The sequence below is a fragment of the Suncus etruscus genome, chromosome 10 (assembly GCF_024139225.1).
Source record: "Suncus etruscus isolate mSunEtr1 chromosome 10, mSunEtr1.pri.cur, whole genome shotgun sequence".
NCBI lineage: Eukaryota > Metazoa > Chordata > Mammalia > Eulipotyphla > Soricidae > Suncus > Suncus etruscus.
In genome coordinates this window covers 54,643,376-54,663,095 of record NC_064857.1, presented here as the reverse complement: position 1 = coordinate 54,663,095, position 19,720 = coordinate 54,643,376, and the positions used below count along the sequence as shown (strand labels likewise).

The window sequence follows — 19,720 nt, the reverse complement described above, 5'->3', positions numbered from 1 at the left end:
TTTCAGGGACCCAGTGCACACCTGTGTGCGAGAAAAGCCCTCTGAATAATTAAAGTAAATACGACTCAGAAGAAACCATATTCAATGCCAACAAGTTAAAAAAAATTCTTTTTCTCTCCTATGAGATTCAAATATATAGCACATAAGAACAATGCTTAAAGAGGCACAAACAAGTGCCCAGCACCAAAGCATGAACTAGAATAGAATTGTTTTCTACAACTGAAACTTTTGAGAGTTATTTATTAAAAAGTACCATAAAACGTTATGTCCTTAGATAGTTCAGGGTATAGTTAAGGCTGATATATTCTTAACTTGCCCACTAGGGCAAATATCAGGGGACTATATGTATATCACTTTCCTGATCCTCTGGCACAATGAATGAAGAACCCCAGAGTCTTAAACTCTGGACTACCGGGGCCGGGCGGTGGCGCTGGAGGTAAGGTGCCTGCCTTACCTGCGCTAGCCTAGGAGACGGACCGCGGTTCGATCCCCCGGCGTCCCATATGGTCCCCCAAGCCAGGAGCGACTTCTGAGCGCATAGCCAGGAGTAACCCCTGAGCGTTACCGGGTGTGGCCCAAAAACCAAAAAAAAAAAAAAAAAAAAAAAAAACTCTGGACTACCATCAGTCCTAATTTGGGGTGATTCGTTTTTAAGAGCACTGTATGTATAAGACTCCTTATAATTGGCATGTAAACATTTGGCCACCATTAATGATTCTCCTTGTTATATAATTGACAGCATATATGCTAAAATATGAAAGAAATAAAAATAATCAGAAAGACTCTATTCTAAGGGATATGCAGAATGGAGAGAAATAGTCTATCTAAAACACTATTGCAAAATACACTTAAAATTTCATGATTTCTTGATTCAAGAAAATGAAATTAATTTCCATAGTTGGCTACTGAAGAATGTGGCATAAAAATACTTACTAGGAGACACCTGTATTTTAAATTCTACACTTATATAAATGAACAACAATTAACAATCTCTGAAATTCATCTAATACTAAAACAGAACAACAGATTGCCATTAAATTTCTTAAAACTTTTAAGTTACCAGATATTTACAAATAAGTATAATTTGTATCAAAAAGGGACATTTTCAACTATATCTGCTGCTTTCACTGGGACTCCGGTGATGAGAGTAACTTCGGTCACTTTCACTGTCAGAGCCATAAGACCTACAACTCCTGTATATTAAAAAGCACATAATATATTAGGTCCTTAGAAGTTGTATAGTATTCAGACTTAAAGCTGAAACAAAACAAATACACAAAGAACCATTTTAACATTGAATCTTTTCAATTCCTCACACCATTTTTTTTTTTAATTTAAGCACCTTGAAAGCAGCACTGACTTTGCACAGTTTACTTGGTGAATGAATGGGGTGCTGACAGGCAATACTGTGGACTTCACAAAGATAGGTCTTACGTGGAATATGGTACTAATATAAAGATTAAGATAGAATAAAGAAATACCACACCTTGGGATATAACTTTTTTTTGTCTCCCCCCCCCCTTTTTTTTGTAGTTTTTGGGTCATACCCAGCAGTGCTCAGGGGATACTCCTTGCTCCATGCTCAGAAATTGCTCCTGGTTGGGGCCGGGCGGTGGCGCTGGAGGTAAGGTGCCTGCCTTGCCTTCGCTAGCCTAGGACGGACCGCGGTTCGATCCCCCGGTGTCCCAAATGGTCCCCTAAGAAGCCAGGAGCAACTTCTGAGCGCATAGCCAGGAGTAACCCCTGAGCGTCACAGGGTGTGGCCCAAAAACCAAAAAAAAAAAAAAGAAATTGCTCCTGGCAGGCACGGGGGAACCATATGAGATGCTGGGATTCGAACCGATGACCTCTCTGCATGAAAGGCAAACGCCTTACCTTCATGCTATCTCTCCGGCCCTGGGATATTACTTTTTTGTTTGTTTTTGGGCTTCGCCTGGTGGTGCTCACAGTTTACTCTTGGCAAGATTGGGAGACTATATGCGATGCTGGGGTTTGAACCCAGGTCTGTCCCAGGTTGGCAGCGTGCAAGGCAAATGCCCTACTACTTTGCTATCTCATCGGCCCCTTGGCATATTACTTTAAATTTACTCAAGCAAATGAACAGAATGAAATCCCTCAGTCACCTAAAACTGACATCAATCACTGAAGGAAGAAAGGAGAAAAGGTGTAGAATCTTTTTTTTTTTGTTTTGTGGCCACATCTGGTGTTCTCAAGACCAATTTCTCCAGTTTTGCTCAGGGGTCAATCTGTCAGTCCTCTGGGAAACCATGTGTACAAGGAATAAACCAGGTATGGTGACATGCAATGCTATAAACAAGCACCTTATCTCCTGTACAATCTCTCTGGCCCAAAGTTTTGTTTAAAAAAAGTTTCATTACATATATAAAAATAAAAATAGGCGTGGGCTAAGGCATGGGCAGTAACATTGGGGATAACAAGGTAATGGGAACCTGGTTATTATCATCAATAAAATAAATTCAGATTTTTTGATCTGATTTTTTTTTTTTTTGTAGTGCCAAGGATTAAACCCAGAGTCTCAAACATATATGGAAATTGTTTTATTGCTGAGCCACTTTGTGACAAAACAGAAAGTTAGAAGACTCAATACAGTGCTTTGGGTTCCAGAATTGTATAGAATAGTGGGAAAATTAAACAAGTTTGGGGTAATACAAGACTCAGGTCAACGAAGGCTGCCATAGAGATGCACAGAGATGGATCTATGCATACCTTAGGTCAGTAGTCAGTAAGGACATACAGAGGAAAATCTGAGGAGATATGATATTAAGTGAAAATTGTCATTTCAAGAGGCCAGAGAGTTGAGATAAAGGTATTCTAGCATATTTAAGGAAGGCAGCAGAAAGTGCTTGCTGATACTGGTTGGTGGAGAGGGTACACGTATGCTGGGATGCTGGGACCTACCTCTGAGGGTAGTGGGGAGTCACTTTTATTTTTGAGCCACACCTGGCTAATGCCCAGAGTTTATTACTGGTTCTGTGCTCAGGGATTACTTTTGGTAGTGCTCAGGGAACCATATAGGCTGCTGGGGATAAAATCTGGATAGGCCATGTGCAAAGCAAGTGTGCCCACTGTTCTCTTTAGCTCCAGTGGGAAGTTTCAAACAAGGAAATAACCAGATCATGCTGATAATTTCTAGAATTGTTGTAATTAGAGTAGATGGGAAAAATGTAGCGTAAAAAGCATTAACCAGAAAAGGAATAATACAATACAAAGTTATAAAAAAGCTTTTTGCAGTTCTAGGTAGGCCCCAACTGTGGTTTAACAATTGGATACATCCCTCACATGAGAAGCCCTAAGTTGGTTCCCCAGTACCAACAAACAGAGGGGGATAAAAAAGGGAAAAAATTAAACAAAACATCCTGATGTTCTATCAAAATTTGTTTTATAAAATATGTTGTCTAGGGGCCAGAACAATAACATAGCAGTAAGACATTTGCCTTGCAAGTGGCCGATCTGGGATTGACCCGGGTTCAATCCCCGGTATCCCATATGGTCCCCCAAACCTGCCAGGAGTGATTTTCAGCGCAGAGTCAAGAGTAACCCCTGAGAGCCGCTGGATGTGGCCCAAACCCCCCTCCCCCCAAAATAAAACAAAATATGATGTCTATAGTAAAAGCATTCTTATTAAACTGAGATGTTTTTAAAAACCTCAATCTTGGTGTTGAAATAATTATGAATTTTATGTCATAATAAAATATTACCTATTATTAAATTAAAAGTTCGACAAATTAGAATTTCTAGTCCTACCAGCTAGCCCCATTTAAAGACATTTACATGGTTTAGGTAGTCTCACTCCCTTCCAAAGAAATGCTTGTTTAAGGTTATTTGAATATATAAAAATCAATTTTAGAACTGGAGTGATACCGCAATGATCTGAGTGAACACAAAGTATACTCTGCAGATGGAAAGCTGAGGTGTACTCTCTGGCACCTCCTGGTCCCTGAGCACTGCCAGGAGTCAACCTCAAGCAGAGCTGGAGTAGCTTTCACTCCCTCCAGCCCTGTGGGTATGGTCCAAAAAGCAAAAGTTTCCATATTAGAAACAAACATTAATAACCAATCAACATTCCTTGGCAAGTCTTAATATAAGAGTCGCTGTGAATAGCTACATATTAGATGATAAAATTAAATGAAACATAAATATTTGTCCTCAGATTATACTTTCATCTCCCTTAACAGTCAAATGACTTTCCAAGTATCCAAAGAAACCTATGGTGCTGCAAAACAGAAAGACCTACCTGGACCGCCTATTGTAACTTCTGCCTCGGTGATAACTGTCACTCCTCTGACTTCTACTTCGACTCCGGCTTCGGCTATAGTAGCTGTCATAAGTGTAGGACCTGCTTTAACAAGAACACATACTAAATTTTCTTCTTGGTCTAGAGTAATAGCACAGTGGGTAGGCATTTGCCCTGCATATGGCAAACCTGGGTTTGATCCCTGGCATCCCATATGGTCCCCTGAGCACCGCCAGGAATGACCTTAGAGTGGAGCCAGGAATAACACCTGAGCACTGCCACATATGCTCAAAATACAAATAAGCAGACAAACAAAAAAAAAATAGTATTTTCTTTTTTTGGATTTTGGGCCATATCATGACGCTTAGGAATTACTCCTGGCTCTGCACTCAGAAATCGTTCCAGGCAGGCTCAGGAGACCATATGGGATTCTGGGGATCGAACCTGAGCCCGTCACTGGTTGGTTGTATGCAAGGCATACGCCTTACCATTGTGCTATCACTCTGGCCCCTCTTTTCTATTTTTAACATCCAGCTATGCTTAGGGTTTATTTACTCCTAGTTCTGGCTCAAAAGACCATATTGAGTGCTGGGATTAAACCCAGGTTGGTCACATGCAAGACAAGTGCCCTACCCGCTGGATTCTCTCTCCAGCCCCAACACATACTAAAATTTCCTATAAATATATTTCCTTTCTTTCTAGGATCTTGAATATCCTGGTTTAGAACATAGGCATTGGCAATGATAATGAATATGACAGTGTGAGAACATACTTGCAAAAAGCATGTGTTAGAAACATTTAACAACTATCCCAAATGATACAGCAAAAGCTTTATTTTTTGCATTGAAAATCATCACAAAATTTAACACTGAGTTATTTTTTTATTGAATCTGGGCTGGCCATGTGCAAGGCAAGCACCTACCCATTACCTTGGCCTCTAAATCTTATGTTTTTTTTAATAGGTAGTTATATTCAATAAGCACTTATTAGTTTGATGTCACTGGTCACTTTTGACACTAATGTGCAATGGAACAGATAAATCTGTCAAAAAGACCTCATTTGATAAGTGTAAATACTCAGATAAATACATGCATTTAAATTAATCAATAAAGAACATCTTTTTTTTTGGGGGGGGGGCGGGTTACTCCTGGCTCTGCACTCAAAAGTCACCCTGGCAGACTCTGCTGACCATAAGTGATGCCGGGATTCAAACCAGGGACCGTCCTGTATTGGCCATGTGCAAGGCAAACACCTTGCCGTTGAGCTATCGCTCCAGCCACAAAAGGACATCTCTTTAAAGGGAACTAAGGCTCTTTTATAACAAGGTCTTTCAATTCTGTCTCCAAGGGTGTTCATACCTGGATCGACTGTGGGCATCATAAGAGCTGCTCCTTGATCTGCTCCTGCTGGATGTCCTAATATTAATAACAGAACATCATGTAGATCAGGACAAAAAAAGGTTATATCAAAACCCAGATTATTTGCCCATTAAGGAGAAAACACAATGAAACCTAGGAATTTTATTCATGTTATTTGGGGGGGGGGGGGTCACACCCGCAGCATTCAGGGATTACTCCTGGCTCTACGCTCAGAAATTGCCCCCGGCAGGGTTCGGGGGACCATATATGGGATGCTGGGATTTGAACCACCGTCCTTCTGCATGCAAGGCAAATGCCTTACCACTGCACTATCTCTCTGGCCCCTCTTGTTATTTTCTAACCAAAATCATACCACTTTTTTAGGGTTTTATTTTTGGGGGAGTGTGCAGTGGGGGGTGGGGCCACACCTAACTGTGCTCAGGATTTACTGCTGGCTCTGTGCTCAGGGATCACTTCTGGTGGGGCTTAGAGTGCTAGGAAACAAACTAAAGTCAATTGTGCACAATGCAAATGGCTTATTGACTATATTATCTCTCTAGTCTCCTAATTTTTCAAAATGAATGATGGTTTTCACAAGAAAGCCTACATTTCTACAATTTTTCTATAACATACAACAAAACGAAGGTAATCGGAAACTCACTAAATGGAGAGAGGGAATGCCCCATAGCTGATACTTGTAAATAAAATGAATCTTTTGCAAAAGATGGACAATTTTTGACAAGTCAAAGAAGAAAAGAAGCATACCTTCTTTTACTTTTTCACTTTTTACTTCTTCTTTAAACCCTTTTCATCACTACTCCTATTTCTTTTTTTTGGGGGGGGGCACACCCAGTAATGCTCAGGGGTTACTCCTGGCTTGGGGGACCATATGGAACGTCGGGGGATCGAACCGCTGTCCGTCCTAGGCTAGCGCTGGCAAGGCAGACACCTTACCTCTAACACCATCGCACCCAGCCCCCTATTTATTTTTTTGTTTTGTTTATGGGACACAACTGGTGACACTCAGTGGTTACTCCTGGCTACGCTTCACCACTGCTCTGGTTCCTCACTACTCTTATTTCTAATCCAAGATAAGATGTGTCTGCAGAAGGGATTTACTGGAAGAGAGAGAGGAAGTAGTCACAGCTGTAAGTATTTCCTTTTATTGTGATGAGGGTTCATTTGGAAAAGAACCAATATGAAGTCATGTGGGCCAGAGTGGTAGGATGGGTGTACTGTGGGTAAAGTAGGGAGGGAGCATACCTTGTACACAGTCAATCTGGGTTCAATCCATGAGCCCTATGAGGAATGATCCCTGAGTGCAGAGCCAGGAGTAAGCCCTGAGCACCATCAAGCATGTCACTCACCAAAGAAAAAACAAAAACGAACAAAATTTAACAGCACTTTGAAAGAGATGAAAAAACAGGTCAATCTGATGATTTTCAGCAATAACAGGATTCTTCTCAACAGCTACCCTGCTCTATAGGTAGAAGCCATGAAAAGCAGGACAGAATAGAATCACAAACTCACCTGTGACTTTTGTAACTGCGGTAAGAGCTGCTACGGCTTCTTGTGCGGCCTCTACTGTACCACCCTCTGCTCCAACTCCTAGAGTAGCTCCTGGATCTATGATTAATAGAGTAAATATATATAATTACATTCATTTACCATGCTGTTAAAACTAACTGCCAGTAGGGAGGACACTGGAAACACAAGAAAGGTCTTACAAAGGTGTTGTAAAATATTCACAGTGCGTGACAGTGACAGTTAATGAGGGTTTAAACTGAACAGAATGAAATAAAGAACCAGAAATGGCTGGGATATGTATAGTGGTAAAGAATCCTAATATAAGGGAAATTATGATTTCCATTCATGACAGAATGGATTTTAAAATATCAAAGCAGGAGCCTATAAATTATACACTAGTAGAGCTCATTTGCCTTTCAGGCATGAGACAGCAAGTTCAATTCCTAACTCCAATCACAAAAGAGTGTATGATTTCTGGTGCACCACAAACAAATGTGAGAGCACTGCAATTGAGTCCTGGTGAGAATAACTGAAATGTGCAGCATCGATGAGAACAAGTAGAAGTATATGAGGATTGCAACCAAATGCAAGTGATAATGATAACCAAGGGAAGAAAAAAGTGGGAAACATAAAAGAATAGATGTGTACAAAAATATTCTAAAGTAGGAAAGGGGACAGAGAAAAATTACAACGGTTAAGGCACTTCCACTGCATGCATTGTTAATCCTTAGCACTGCATATGGACCTCTGAGCACCACCAATAATAAACCCTGAGCACTGATAGGTGTGTCCTTAGTCTGCCTTGCACCCTAAAAATATTCTAAAGTAGGAAAATAAATAAATTACAGAAGTATCTCTCTGGAATATAAAATGTAAACCCTTGTAGATAAATAAATATCAGATCTAGGCTATACATAAAAGATATATAAATTCATACATACATGCTTATAGATAGGAATTTACAAATATGTGACTTTATAAAAGATTGTGACAGTTGTGAAAACAAATGCATATGAACATTTGTGGTGCAACTATTAAAAAACAATATATAGAGTGAAGAACCATGTTTAAGTCTGTAAAAGATAAAGCAGGGTATACTGGGCACGTTATCAGACACAACAAAGATCTGTTTTGTATTTATTTGATGATACTAACTTTACTATTTATTTTGCTTTTGTGGCCATAAAGGTGGTGTTCAGGGATCATTCTTGGCAGTGCTCAGGGGATAATATGGGTTGCCAAGAATTAATCCAGGCTGGTTGCATGTAAAACAAGTGCCATACTGCTATTCTATCACTCCAACCCCATACTAACTTATCTTTTTTTTTTCAATGACATTCTCATTGTGGTTCTCTGGAGAAAGTGTTATTGCATGTTTTCTTTTCCTTTTTATCTTTATTTAAACATTGTGATTACAAACATGATTGTAGTTGGGTTTCAGTCATAAAAAGAGCACCCCCTCCTTCAGCAGTGCAACATTTTTATCCCTCCCTTCCTTTCACTTTAAATGTTATGATGACCAGTGGTCCGTCATCCATATATGCCTGATAATGTAGTCTGTTTTTCAAATAAGATGAAAGCTACACAAGTTATCTGTTTTGGGAGTGGAAAGGGGCGGGGTCTCCCAAGCAATGCTCTCTTAAGGGAGGCACAGGGCTACTTTCAGCAAAACGTGGTCAACGTGGCTGGTCAGCTCCATGCTAGGGCATGAAGATGATAGTGCTGCTTAGGTAACCCTGTGGTTCAGAGCAGCACTAGGATGACTAGTGATACAGATCTGGAGGTAGTCAGAAGCCTCCAGAGTTATACACTGAAGAATTGATGGAAAGCATGGGCCCTGGAACTTGTGCTATCTTTGAACAACTTTGTACTTAATAATAATGTTTTATTTTTCTACTAATACTTAATAAAACATAAATCTGACCCTTTACATTCACTTGACTTTCACCCTTCTCCCCCTACTTTATAGCTGTATAAATAATTCTTTTGCTTTTTTTGTGTCACACCCAGTGGCACTCAAGGTTAACTCTTGACTGTGCTCAGAAATTACTCCTGGCAGGCTTGGGGGACCATATGGTATACCATGAAATCAAACCTGGGTGGGCCACGTGCAAGGCAAATAAATGCCCTAACCACTGTGCTCTGGCCCCTGTATAAAGAATTCTTTAAAAATCAATCTACTATGAAATACTTTTATAAGTTTTATTCAGTATAGCATCAACAGTTTAGAAGACATTATCTACTTTCAATTTATGAGAGTAAATACATTCTCTTCAAGTAGGACTGCAGTCATTTACTGAAAAAATAACTGTAGATATTATGAGGTAACTACAAATGAATAACACACTCTTGACTTCAGGTTATAGTTTGTCTAATTGGAAAGTTAAGGCGAAGGCACGTAACCACAATAGGGAGGCAGAGGTAATCAATCACCTCAGTCTACTACCAGTTGCACATCTTAACTTAAAGTCAATTCCTTACCTATAATGCACACTCTTCATATATAAAAGGCAGAAATGAATGAAAATGAACATAAAACATCAACAAAAGTTGTCTGAGGGACTATGCTAAGAAAGATGGCAAGGAGCTAGAGCAACAGCACAGTATATAGGGCAATTTGCATTCTAGCATTCCATATGTTCCTTAGAACCATTAGGAGTAACTTCTGAGCAGAGCTAGGAGTAACCTCTGAGCACAGCCAGGTGTGGCCCCAAACAAAACAAAACAAACAAAAAATAAATCTCTTTAAAAAAAAGAAAGAAAGAAAGAAAGATGGTAAGCAGGCAGCATTTAATAGCTTTCCGGAGTTGCTCAGAAATCTGGGAAGAAGAAAGAAGAGGAGGAGGCACCACAGCAGTATAGTATGGTATTTAAGGAGTAATAAAAGTAGGAGAGAATTCCAGAAACTGAAGGCTGAAAACATGCCATGGCACTAGTCATGTGAAAACACCTGAAAACCATCAATTTTAGTGAGAAGGAGACAAAACACAGAGATAAAATGCAATCAAGAGACAGAGATGAGTGGAGACAGTCAGCATCCATGGCAAGTGTTGGTTCTTAGTTTAAAGAAGTTTGAAGAATACACAGTAAAAAGTTTGGAGAAAACAACAGTAAAAACTAGCAATGGGAAAAAAATGCTGAAATATCTTAGTGTATTTTGGGGGCCAAAGCCAATAGTACACTGGGTAGGGTGCTTGCCTTGCATGCAACTGATCTGGGGCCAATCCCTGGCACCCCATATGGTCCCCCAAATACCACTAAAAGTGACTCCTGAGTGCCAAGTCATGAGTATACTCTGAGCATTGTCAATGTGGTCCCAAAACAAAAATGTATTTTAATTTTAAATAATAAAGTCAAACATAATGTAATAAAGATTATAAAGAGGAGACAATGCAGTTTAACTGTAAAATATTTATAAGGAAAGAAAAAGTATACCAATTACTTTCTTTTGGGGAGGTGAGGGTACCAGACCTGGCTCTATGCTCAGTAATTCTGGTGGGGTTCTGGGGACCATTTGTGGGAGTGGGGAGGATTAAACCTGGCTTGGCCACATGCAAGGCAAACACTATACTTATTCTCTAGTCCCACTTCTTGTCAACATATATTACTTTAATATTCCCCTTCTCTGCACTAATATAGTCTATGCTGATGATAAAAGTTAGATGCAATCTGAAAACAAAACTTCTTGTTTTGTTTTGTTTTTTTTTGGGCCACACCCGGCCTTGCTCAGCGGTTACTTCTGGCTGTCTGCTCAGAAATAGCTCCTGGCAGGCACGGGGGACCATATGGGACACCGGGATTCGAGCCAACCACCTTTGGTCCTGGATCGGCTGCTTGCAAGGCAAACGCCGCTGTGCTATTTCTCCGGGCCCTGAAAACAAAACTTTTAAACATGATCATTATTTACCATTTTGTGAGGACTAGGAGTGCCACTCATGGTGCTCAGTATTGATCCATGGGGGTGATATTGGATGTTGAGGATCAAACCTAGATTGACTGTGTGCAAGACAAGTGCTTCTGCACTTGATGTGCTATTTCTCTGGCTTATTTTCCATCATTTTTACACCTTGACTGAAGATCAATTAGACATATGTCTTGGACTTTTCTTATCTTCACCTTCCAGGAAGGAAGGTTAACATATGATCTCAAAATCCTATATATTCTGGAAATTCAGAAATTCTCTTATAAGGAATCCTCTAAGGCAGGGGTCTCAAACTCAATTTACCTGGGGGCCGCAGGAGGCAAAGTCGGGGTGAGGCAGGGCCGCATAAGAAATTTTGCTTACTGAATATTCGCAATAAAAAAATCGCATTAGTAAGAAAAAAATTGCAAAATATCGCATTAAACATTTGCATACCCCCAACGGAACTGCTCGGGGTATGCGAATGTTTAATGTAATTTTTTCTTACTAATGCAATTTTTATTGCGATTATAATCGCGAATACTGCGATATTTGAAGGCCGGCCTCGGGTCACAAAATGTCATACGAAGGGCCGCAAGTTTGAGACCACTGCTCTAAGGCAAGAGAGCAGCCTCAGACCTTCAAAGATAACTTGACTCCTATAGCAACTGATTTTTTTTTTTTTTTTTTTTGGTTTTTGGGCCACACCCAGCGTTGCTCAGGGGTTACTCCTGGCTGTCTGCTCAGAAATAGCTCCTGGCAGGCACGGGGGACCATATGGGACACCGGGATTCGAACCAACCACCTTTGGTCCTGGATCGGCTGCTTGCAAGGCAAACGCCGCAGCTGTGCTATCTCTCCGGGCCCAGCAACTGATTTCTACGGCTAGAATCGATAGCAAGTTTTACAATAAGCCCAATTTCTTCCCCAGAAAGTGACACTCCCCATGTCCTCAATTGGCTCTCTGAGTCAGAAAGCACAAGACTTCTTATTCCTTTGCAGTTGTTTGGAAATAGTGATCTGACCCATAACTCTGATGTTATTCCAGGATAAACAATAACAGACTCTTCTTGGGAGGAAAAAGGAAAGACAAAATTATTGCTCACCGGTAAGATGATGTGGAACTTCGAGAACGACTCCTTGAGTGACTGTAGGAGGCAGATCTTGTTCTGTGTCTTGATTTGGTTTCCGATTTACTTCGAGATCTGCTTGGACTCCGGGACTGGCTATCGCCATCCCGACTAGGTGTCTTCTCATCACTTGAACTCTCCTGATTTCTTGGTCTCCGGTTTAAACGTGCTGTCTTTCTTACTTCATCAAAAAGAGAGCCAGGTCGAACTTTATTTTTGCTTTTAATTTCTATTCTCAAGCCTTGTGGTTTCATTTCAGACGCAGTAGTCAATGTTTTAACTTCTACAGTGTTGAGTGTTGTGGCAGTTGAAGTCACCAGGTTCCCCACACCCTGCAGGGGCTTCCATTTGTTATCCACGAGGCTGACCTGACTCTTCTCAGGTCCCTCCTTGTTCACAGTGCTCTCTACAGCACTGGACAAACCAACAGAACTGTTTTCCTGTTTCCCCACTTCAACTGTCGTTTTGCTTTCAGTCATGCTGCTCTCCAGTCTTATCTGCACTGCATCAGAATGTTCCATTTGCAAATCCTGCTTCAGAACAATGCTTACCTCTGTGGTGTCAGGCTTTGAATTTCCAAGAGGGGAAGCCCCCTCAACCTTTGCCGGGGAACTTCTGTCAGGAGTGCAAATTTCCATGTTGTCATCTCTTTGAAGCACATCCTCTACTCCACCTGGGATGCCTTCTTCAATGTGATGAATGTTTGGAGAACAAATGGTTACATTTTCCTCAGTGTTTATAGCTTTGGGAGAAATGCTGAGTTTACAATCATCTTTCAAAGGCTGATCAGTATGTAATGAAATAGCTCTTGTATTATATTTATTCAAAACGTTGCTGCCTTCACATGGAGCCTCAATTTTGGGAATATTTTCTTTTATGGTTTCACTGTTTTCAGAAATGTCGTTTTTCTCTTTTGATTCCTGAGTAACTGGCTTTTCATTTATTTCCTCCTCTTCTTCTTCACCAAATTCTAGTGGAGGCTGCCAATGAAATGCTTGTTTTCTTTTTGGAGCTTTATGTTTTTTGTCTTTTTTCCCTTTTAATTTCTCTTTCATTTTTCTGTTGTGTTCCCTTTTAGAGTTTTCCTTTGACCCATGCTTGTGCCTCCGTAGTTCTCCTCTCCTGTTTTCTGAACTAGAATAGGAGCCCTCAGAATCAGAAGTAGAAGATTGCTGTTTACTTGACTTCCAAGTATAATTATCATCAGGCAATGAAGCATTTGCTGAAGACTTTGTGGGCTTAGTTTTGATGCGCATTTCAAGAAACTCTGATTCAGAATCTGTGGCTTCACCTTCTTCTTTGTCAGAAGATGGTCGGGAGTTAATTTTAATGTTTTTAGTTAAGTCTCGTTCTGAATTTGATTCAGAGTCCCACTTACTTCCAGCATAATTCTTCTTTTTGGATTTACTGCCATTTCTAAAATTATCAGAAAGAGTCTCTTTTATACTTCTCTTTTTTGAATGAGGACCTTCCCTTTCAGATTTGGACTTCTCTTCATCCCTCTTTTTCTCTTGTTTGTTTTTCATTTCCATTTGGTTGTGCCTCTCTTTCCTGTGAGCTGATTGTGTAACCTGTCCACTGTCTGTCGAATAATCTAAAGATGATCTACTTTCATTATACTTTCTTTGACCTGAAGATTTGTATTTACTGCCAAGTGTCTTCTCAGAGCCACTTCTGTGCTTTTTATTTGAAGTACTATTTTTCCCCCCACTAGATCTGAACTTTCTTTTGATGTGTCTTCCATCATCACTGCTATAAGAATATGATGATGACCCACTAGACTGTGAATGATCACTGTATTTATTTCGTGAATGAGATCTAGACGAAGGTGACCTAGATCTAGAATGTGAACTAGCCAGACTTTGAGACCTTGTGTAAGATCTAGAGTAAGATCTACTCCTAGAAGATCTGCTTCTTGACCTTCCTGAACTTTCTGAACTTCTATCACTGTATTTTGAATAAATACTCTGATCACTTTCTGAATTTTTCCCCCTTTTATGATATAATGCTGAACTACTAGTTTCTTTAGTATTTGCTAAACTATAGTTGCTTTGAATGGGCAACAAATGGGTTGTTTTAGCTTTCATTTCCTGAATTCGCTCATAAGAGGGTTTCCAGGGCTTCTGACCTGGTTTCCACCTTGAAGGAGGGGGACTATCACTCAGTGGTATTACAGGGATATTTTCTGCCACCACTGGTTGTGCTACAGCATTTTCATTTTGTGGCACTGTTGCTCTTAAAGGTTCTGTTTTAACTGGTTTATTTTCACTTAATTGAGAGGTTGTTCTTCTTGGTGATTTTGATACTGTCCTTTGGTGCCCTGACTTGGAACTAGATCTGGACTTTGATCTACTTCGAGAATGTGATGAAGATTTTGAGAGAGTCCTTGACCTTGAACTTCCTCTAGAATAAGACTGTGAATGAGATTTTGACCTATAGGATTCTCTGCTGGAATGAGTTGAAGAGCTCCGGTCATCCTTATCAGATTTAGACCAGTTCCTCTTAGATGAATGATGAGATGATAATGAAGAAGAAGATCTCCTTTCCCTATCACAAGAGGATTTCATTCCTCGAGTGGAAGATTTTGAGGACTCTATGTCAGATGGCATAATAATCCTTCTCTTTTTAATCTGTTTGTGTCTTCTGCAATGTTTCTGCTTTTTAGCTTTCTTTTTATGCTTAACCTTTTTATCTTTTCTGCGTTTTTTATGGTGACCATCAGAATGTCTTGCTGTACTAAGATCAGAATAATATCCATTATAGGACCATGATCTGGATCTCTGTGACAAACTTCTTTCATCCCATCGACTTGAACGGGGGTCACTTAACCTAGACAGAAGAGTAGTCTTTGTAGTTATTTATATACATGTTTCAATATCTTATAAGTACAATATATTTGTTATTAATACATGCTCTGACAAAAACTAATTAAAAACAAAGTATATCAGCAAGATAAGCACATTTAGGGGCTGGAGCAGTGGCAGAGCGGTAAAGCGTTTGCCTTGCATGCAGCTGACCTAGGATAGACCATGGTTCGATCCCCTAGTGTCCCATATAGTCCCCTAAGCCAGCCAGGAGTGATTTCTGAGTGCATAGCCAGGAGTAACCCCTGAGCATCACCAGGTGTGGCCCAACCCCCCCCCAAAAATATATAAAAGCACAAGTAATAAGGATAAATAAAAGAAAGGTCTTGACCTTTGTTTTTTAAGAAAAGATACACTGATAGTTCCAAACAGATTCACTCACAAAAGCTAAGCAAATAATCCCAAATAAAAGAAAAATGGTTCTGAAAATCAAACCAGCTAAATACAAGAACACTATAGATATTGAATTATGATGTTTATATCATCCCTAATTCCAAGAACAATTTTTGACAGTCATATCAAATTCACAAACAAACTTGTTAATTTCCTGCAGATATAGGCTAATCACTTCATGTTTTGTTTTTTGTTTTTGGGTCACACCTGGCAGGCTCAGGGGTTACTCCTGGCTCTATGCTCAGAAATCGCTCCTGGCAGGCTCAGGGGAACATATGGGATGCCGGGATTCGAACCACCAACCTTCTGCATGCAAGGCAAACACCTTATCTCCATGCTCTCTCTCTGGCCCATTACTTCAACTTTAAAAGAAGCCTTTTTATAAAAAAAAGTTATTAAGCATGATTACCATTTTAATCTCATTCTCATAATGACTTATTGCTAAAATTTTGGTAAAATTACTTACTACATAAATTGAGGGAAAAGTACATGCAGGCTTTATATCTCAGGACTCAAAACTGAGAATTATCAGGGCCGAAGCAGTGGCTCAAGTGGTAGGGTATTTGCCTTGCACAAGCTAACCTATGATGGACTGCGGTTCGATCCCTCAAGCCAAGAGTGATTTCTGAGCACATAGCCAGGAGTAACCCCTGAGCATCACCAAGTGTGGCCCAAAAAAACAAAAACACCAAAAAAACAAAAACCCAAAACTTTCTATTATTATGAATAAACCACTTCAACATAACAAATGTGCCCTTATTATTTTTTCAAATTTCATTTCTTTTTTGTTTTGGGGCCTTACCCGACAGTGTTTAGGGATTACTCGTGGCTCTGTGCTCAGGAATCATTCATGGCAGGCTTGGGGAAAACATATGGAATGCTGGGAATTAAACCTAGGTAAGCTGTGTATGAGGTAAACTCCCTACCTACTATACTATCGCTCAGGCCCCAATCTCTTCCAATTTCAAATCTTATTGCTAGACACTCAGAGAGAAAAAAAGAACTCTATCAAGAATAATCATATGGGGCCAGAGCGGTGCATGCGCTAACCTAAGATCCCACAGCATCCCATTTGGTCCCCCAAGCTAGGAATAACCCCTGAGCGTCACCAGTGTGGCCCAACCGCCTCCCAAAATAATCATATAATATTCCATTGGTATATTTTTGCCCTAGCTTTTCTGGAGCCAGCCACATTTCTAAAAGATACTCTGTGAAGGGGCCGGAGAGATAGCATGGAGGTCAGGCGTTTGCCTTGCATGTAGAAGGATGGTGGCTAGAATCCCGGCAACCCATATGGCCCCCAAGCCTGCCAGGAGCGATTTCTGAGCATAGAGCCAGGAGTAACCCTTGAGCACTGCCAGGTGTAGAACCCCCCCCCCCAAAAAAAAAAAAAAAGATATTCTGTGAAGTACTCCCAGGGAAAGAGATATGAGACTTCTGAAGAAGCAACAGTACCTGAATTCAGGTGTTAATAAACAGAGAGGGCAAGGGATACAGCTCTGGTAGAATATAAGTGTTCACATACATGAGACCTTGAGTTTGATTCCCAGTATCTTTTTCCCCTAACTGGTTTAAAAAATGAAAAAGAGGTTACTTTTATTCTTAATATCTTTCTTACTTATCTCCTTTACTCCACTTTTCTCCACTAGGTGGTCTGTATGCTCTTAATCTCTGCATTTCCTCTTTCCAGTGAGGAGGAGTCTCACTGCTATCATCATCATCTGATTCAGAACAAGATCTTGATCTTGGAGGTGTGTGATAACGCTTTAAAAACAAAGATAAAAAATAACTTTTAAAATACTTCTCAATTATGGCTGCCTTTTTGACAGAGTTCAGTATAAAACTCAACCTTAGGTTTTATTCAAAGTCAATAATAAGGTACAGGGGCCGGGCGGGCGGTGGCGCTAAAGGTAAGGTGCCTGCCTTGCCTGCGCTAGCCTTGGACGGACCGCGGTTCGATCCCCCGGTGTCCCATATGGTCCCCCAAGCCAGGAGCAACTTCTGAGCACATAGCCAGGAGTAACCCCTGAGCGTTACTGGGTGTGGCCCAAAAACCAAAAAAAAAATAATAAGGTACAAAAGGAAGGTATGAATTTATTTTAAATATACAAGATTAAAGGTTTAATTAAAGGCTGAGATTCATCCATAATTAAACAGGAGTTTCCTCTTTGAGTCCTAATGGCTTTAATCATTAATCTAAACTATTCACCATATTAGCATTTCTCAACAGCATAACAGTTTAGGTGTTACTGAAGCACTTGCCTTGTATGTGGCCTAATCCTAGTTTGATCCCAGCTCTGTATATGATTCCCAAAAACCACCAGGAGTGAGCTCAACAAAGCTCGGCAAAGCCTCTGAGCACCACTAGGTGTAGCTTACAACCCCCTGTCCTCCTAAAAGATTTTTCAATATACTCAATTCCATGTCTTCCTAAATTTTCTTCAAATGTAGCAACAAACTTGTACCTTCCTTCCCGTAACTATGGAAAATACAATTAGAGAGAGTTGGGTTTTACTTGGACAGAGTTTGGATTCTACTGAAAATTAAAATTAGGATTTTGCTTATAGTTTAAAAAGAATGTTGCTCACAGGTAAAAAATATTTTACTTTAAATATGCAATTTAAGTTAGAAAAATCTTGTGCTGGGAGGTAGTATAGTGGTTTGGGTATTTATCTATCATGCAGGTTCAATTCCTAGCACTACATGTATCCCTAGAAGCATCAGGTACAGCCCTGGAGGCCCCCAGCACTGCTGGGCTGCCCACATATCCCTTATAAATACATGCCTGAGCAACATTCCATCCTCGGACCACTGAATTGAACTGCCAACCAGATGGCTCAGAAAAACCAGTGGAGCCTCTGAGCCTCCTGAGCAATGCTTGGGAGAGTCCCCCACCAAATGTAAAGTCTTACATACTATTGTACCCCTTCCTTTGATCTTCCGTCCAGACTTTGATACAGATGGTTTCTGATCACTTACAGTGGGTGTAACATCAGGAATCTTCCTGGTGGGGGGAAGAACAACAACTAAAAGTAAGTAAATGCTAGGCAGTTTTCTCGATGTATAAATGCAGAATTTGTTCCTATAATACAAAACCACTTTATCTAGATCCCCCACTTTTATAACATGAGACAATCCATATAACCCAGTAAATCCTTTAAATGCCAAAACTTGGGAGGAAAAGCATAACCCAATACGGTAGAAATAACACTATTATTTCAGTATCAAGTATCTAGTTAGTTTTTTGTTTGCTCTTGTCTATAGTGGTATTCTAAAGAAATCGACATATTCCTGAATCTAATGCCAAATTGTGATTTTATAAAAATGTTTACTTTGGAAGCTAAGGTATTATAGTTCAAAGAGGAAGAGCACATGCTGGCACATGAGAAATCTTGACATAGTATTCCCCAAATTTAATTTAAAACACTTTGTCTCCCCCCATTATATTATAAGAAGACGTCCCTTTGGTGCTCTCAAACTGCTTTTATCTTATGGTTAAAGAGTATGTTTTTGGGCCGGGTGGTGGCGCTAAAGGTAAGGTGCCTGCCTTGCCTGCGCTAGCCTTGGACGGAAAGCGGTTCGATCCCCCGGTGTGCCATATGGTCCCCCAGGCCAGGAGCAACTTCTGAGCGCATAGCCAGGAGTAACCCCTGAGCGTTACCGGGTGTGGCCCAAAAACCAAAAAAAAAAAAAAAAAAGAGTATGTTTTTGTCATAGAATCTTATAGAAAGTTTTCTAGCCTGGGTTTAATTTGTATAAATTATTAACACAAAAGCCTTTGAGTAATTGTTGGTTATTGAGTACTTATTCTGCTAGACATTCCATTAACAAACATACTTAATACCATTTTTCAAAAAAAATTTTAGGTGGGGAGGTGGAGAGATAGCACAGTAGTAGGGTGTTTGCCTTGCACATGGCCGACACAGGACAGACAGTGGTTCGATTTCCAGCATCCCATATGGTCCCCAAGCCTGCCAGGAACGATTTCTGAGTGCAGAGCCAGGAATAACCCGAGTGCTGCCGGGTGTGGTCAAAAAACAAGAACAAATGTTTTTTTGTTTGGTTCCCCTTTCCCTCAAGATACCTGACAGTGCTCACGTGGTGCCAGGGATCAAATCTATGCCATTCTGCATACAAACTTCAAGTCCCTTAAACTCTTACATTCAGAATGATCTTATTTCAATTACGTAATTTAATAGCATATTTATTATGGTGTGCAACCATCATTACTATCTGGCCAAAATTTTTTTATTATTCCAAACCAGAACTTTATTAAACAGTTAATTCTCCAT

At 40.2% G+C, this 19,720-nt stretch overlaps 1 protein-coding gene across 1 annotated transcript in view; it reads right to left on the bottom strand.

Annotated features, from left to right (window-relative positions):
- Positions 1–1,033: 1,033 nt before the first annotated feature.
- The window catches only part of NKTR (natural killer cell triggering receptor), a 51,317-nt gene continuing 32,630 nt past the window's right edge, over positions 1,034–19,720 (bottom strand). Inside the window, exons 10-16 of the mRNA XM_049781794.1 lie at positions 18,345–18,432; positions 17,047–17,192; positions 12,148–15,000; positions 7,144–7,239; positions 5,614–5,670; positions 4,256–4,357; positions 1,034–1,193 (exon numbers count right to left, since the gene is read on the bottom strand). Of these exons, the coding sequence (XP_049637751.1) occupies positions 1,106–1,193; positions 4,256–4,357; positions 5,614–5,670; positions 7,144–7,239; positions 12,148–15,000; positions 17,047–17,192; positions 18,345–18,432 (3,430 nt within the window). The 3' untranslated portion in view covers positions 1,034–1,105. The remainder of the gene's footprint in view (positions 1,194–4,255; positions 4,358–5,613; positions 5,671–7,143; positions 7,240–12,147; positions 15,001–17,046; positions 17,193–18,344; positions 18,433–19,720) is intronic.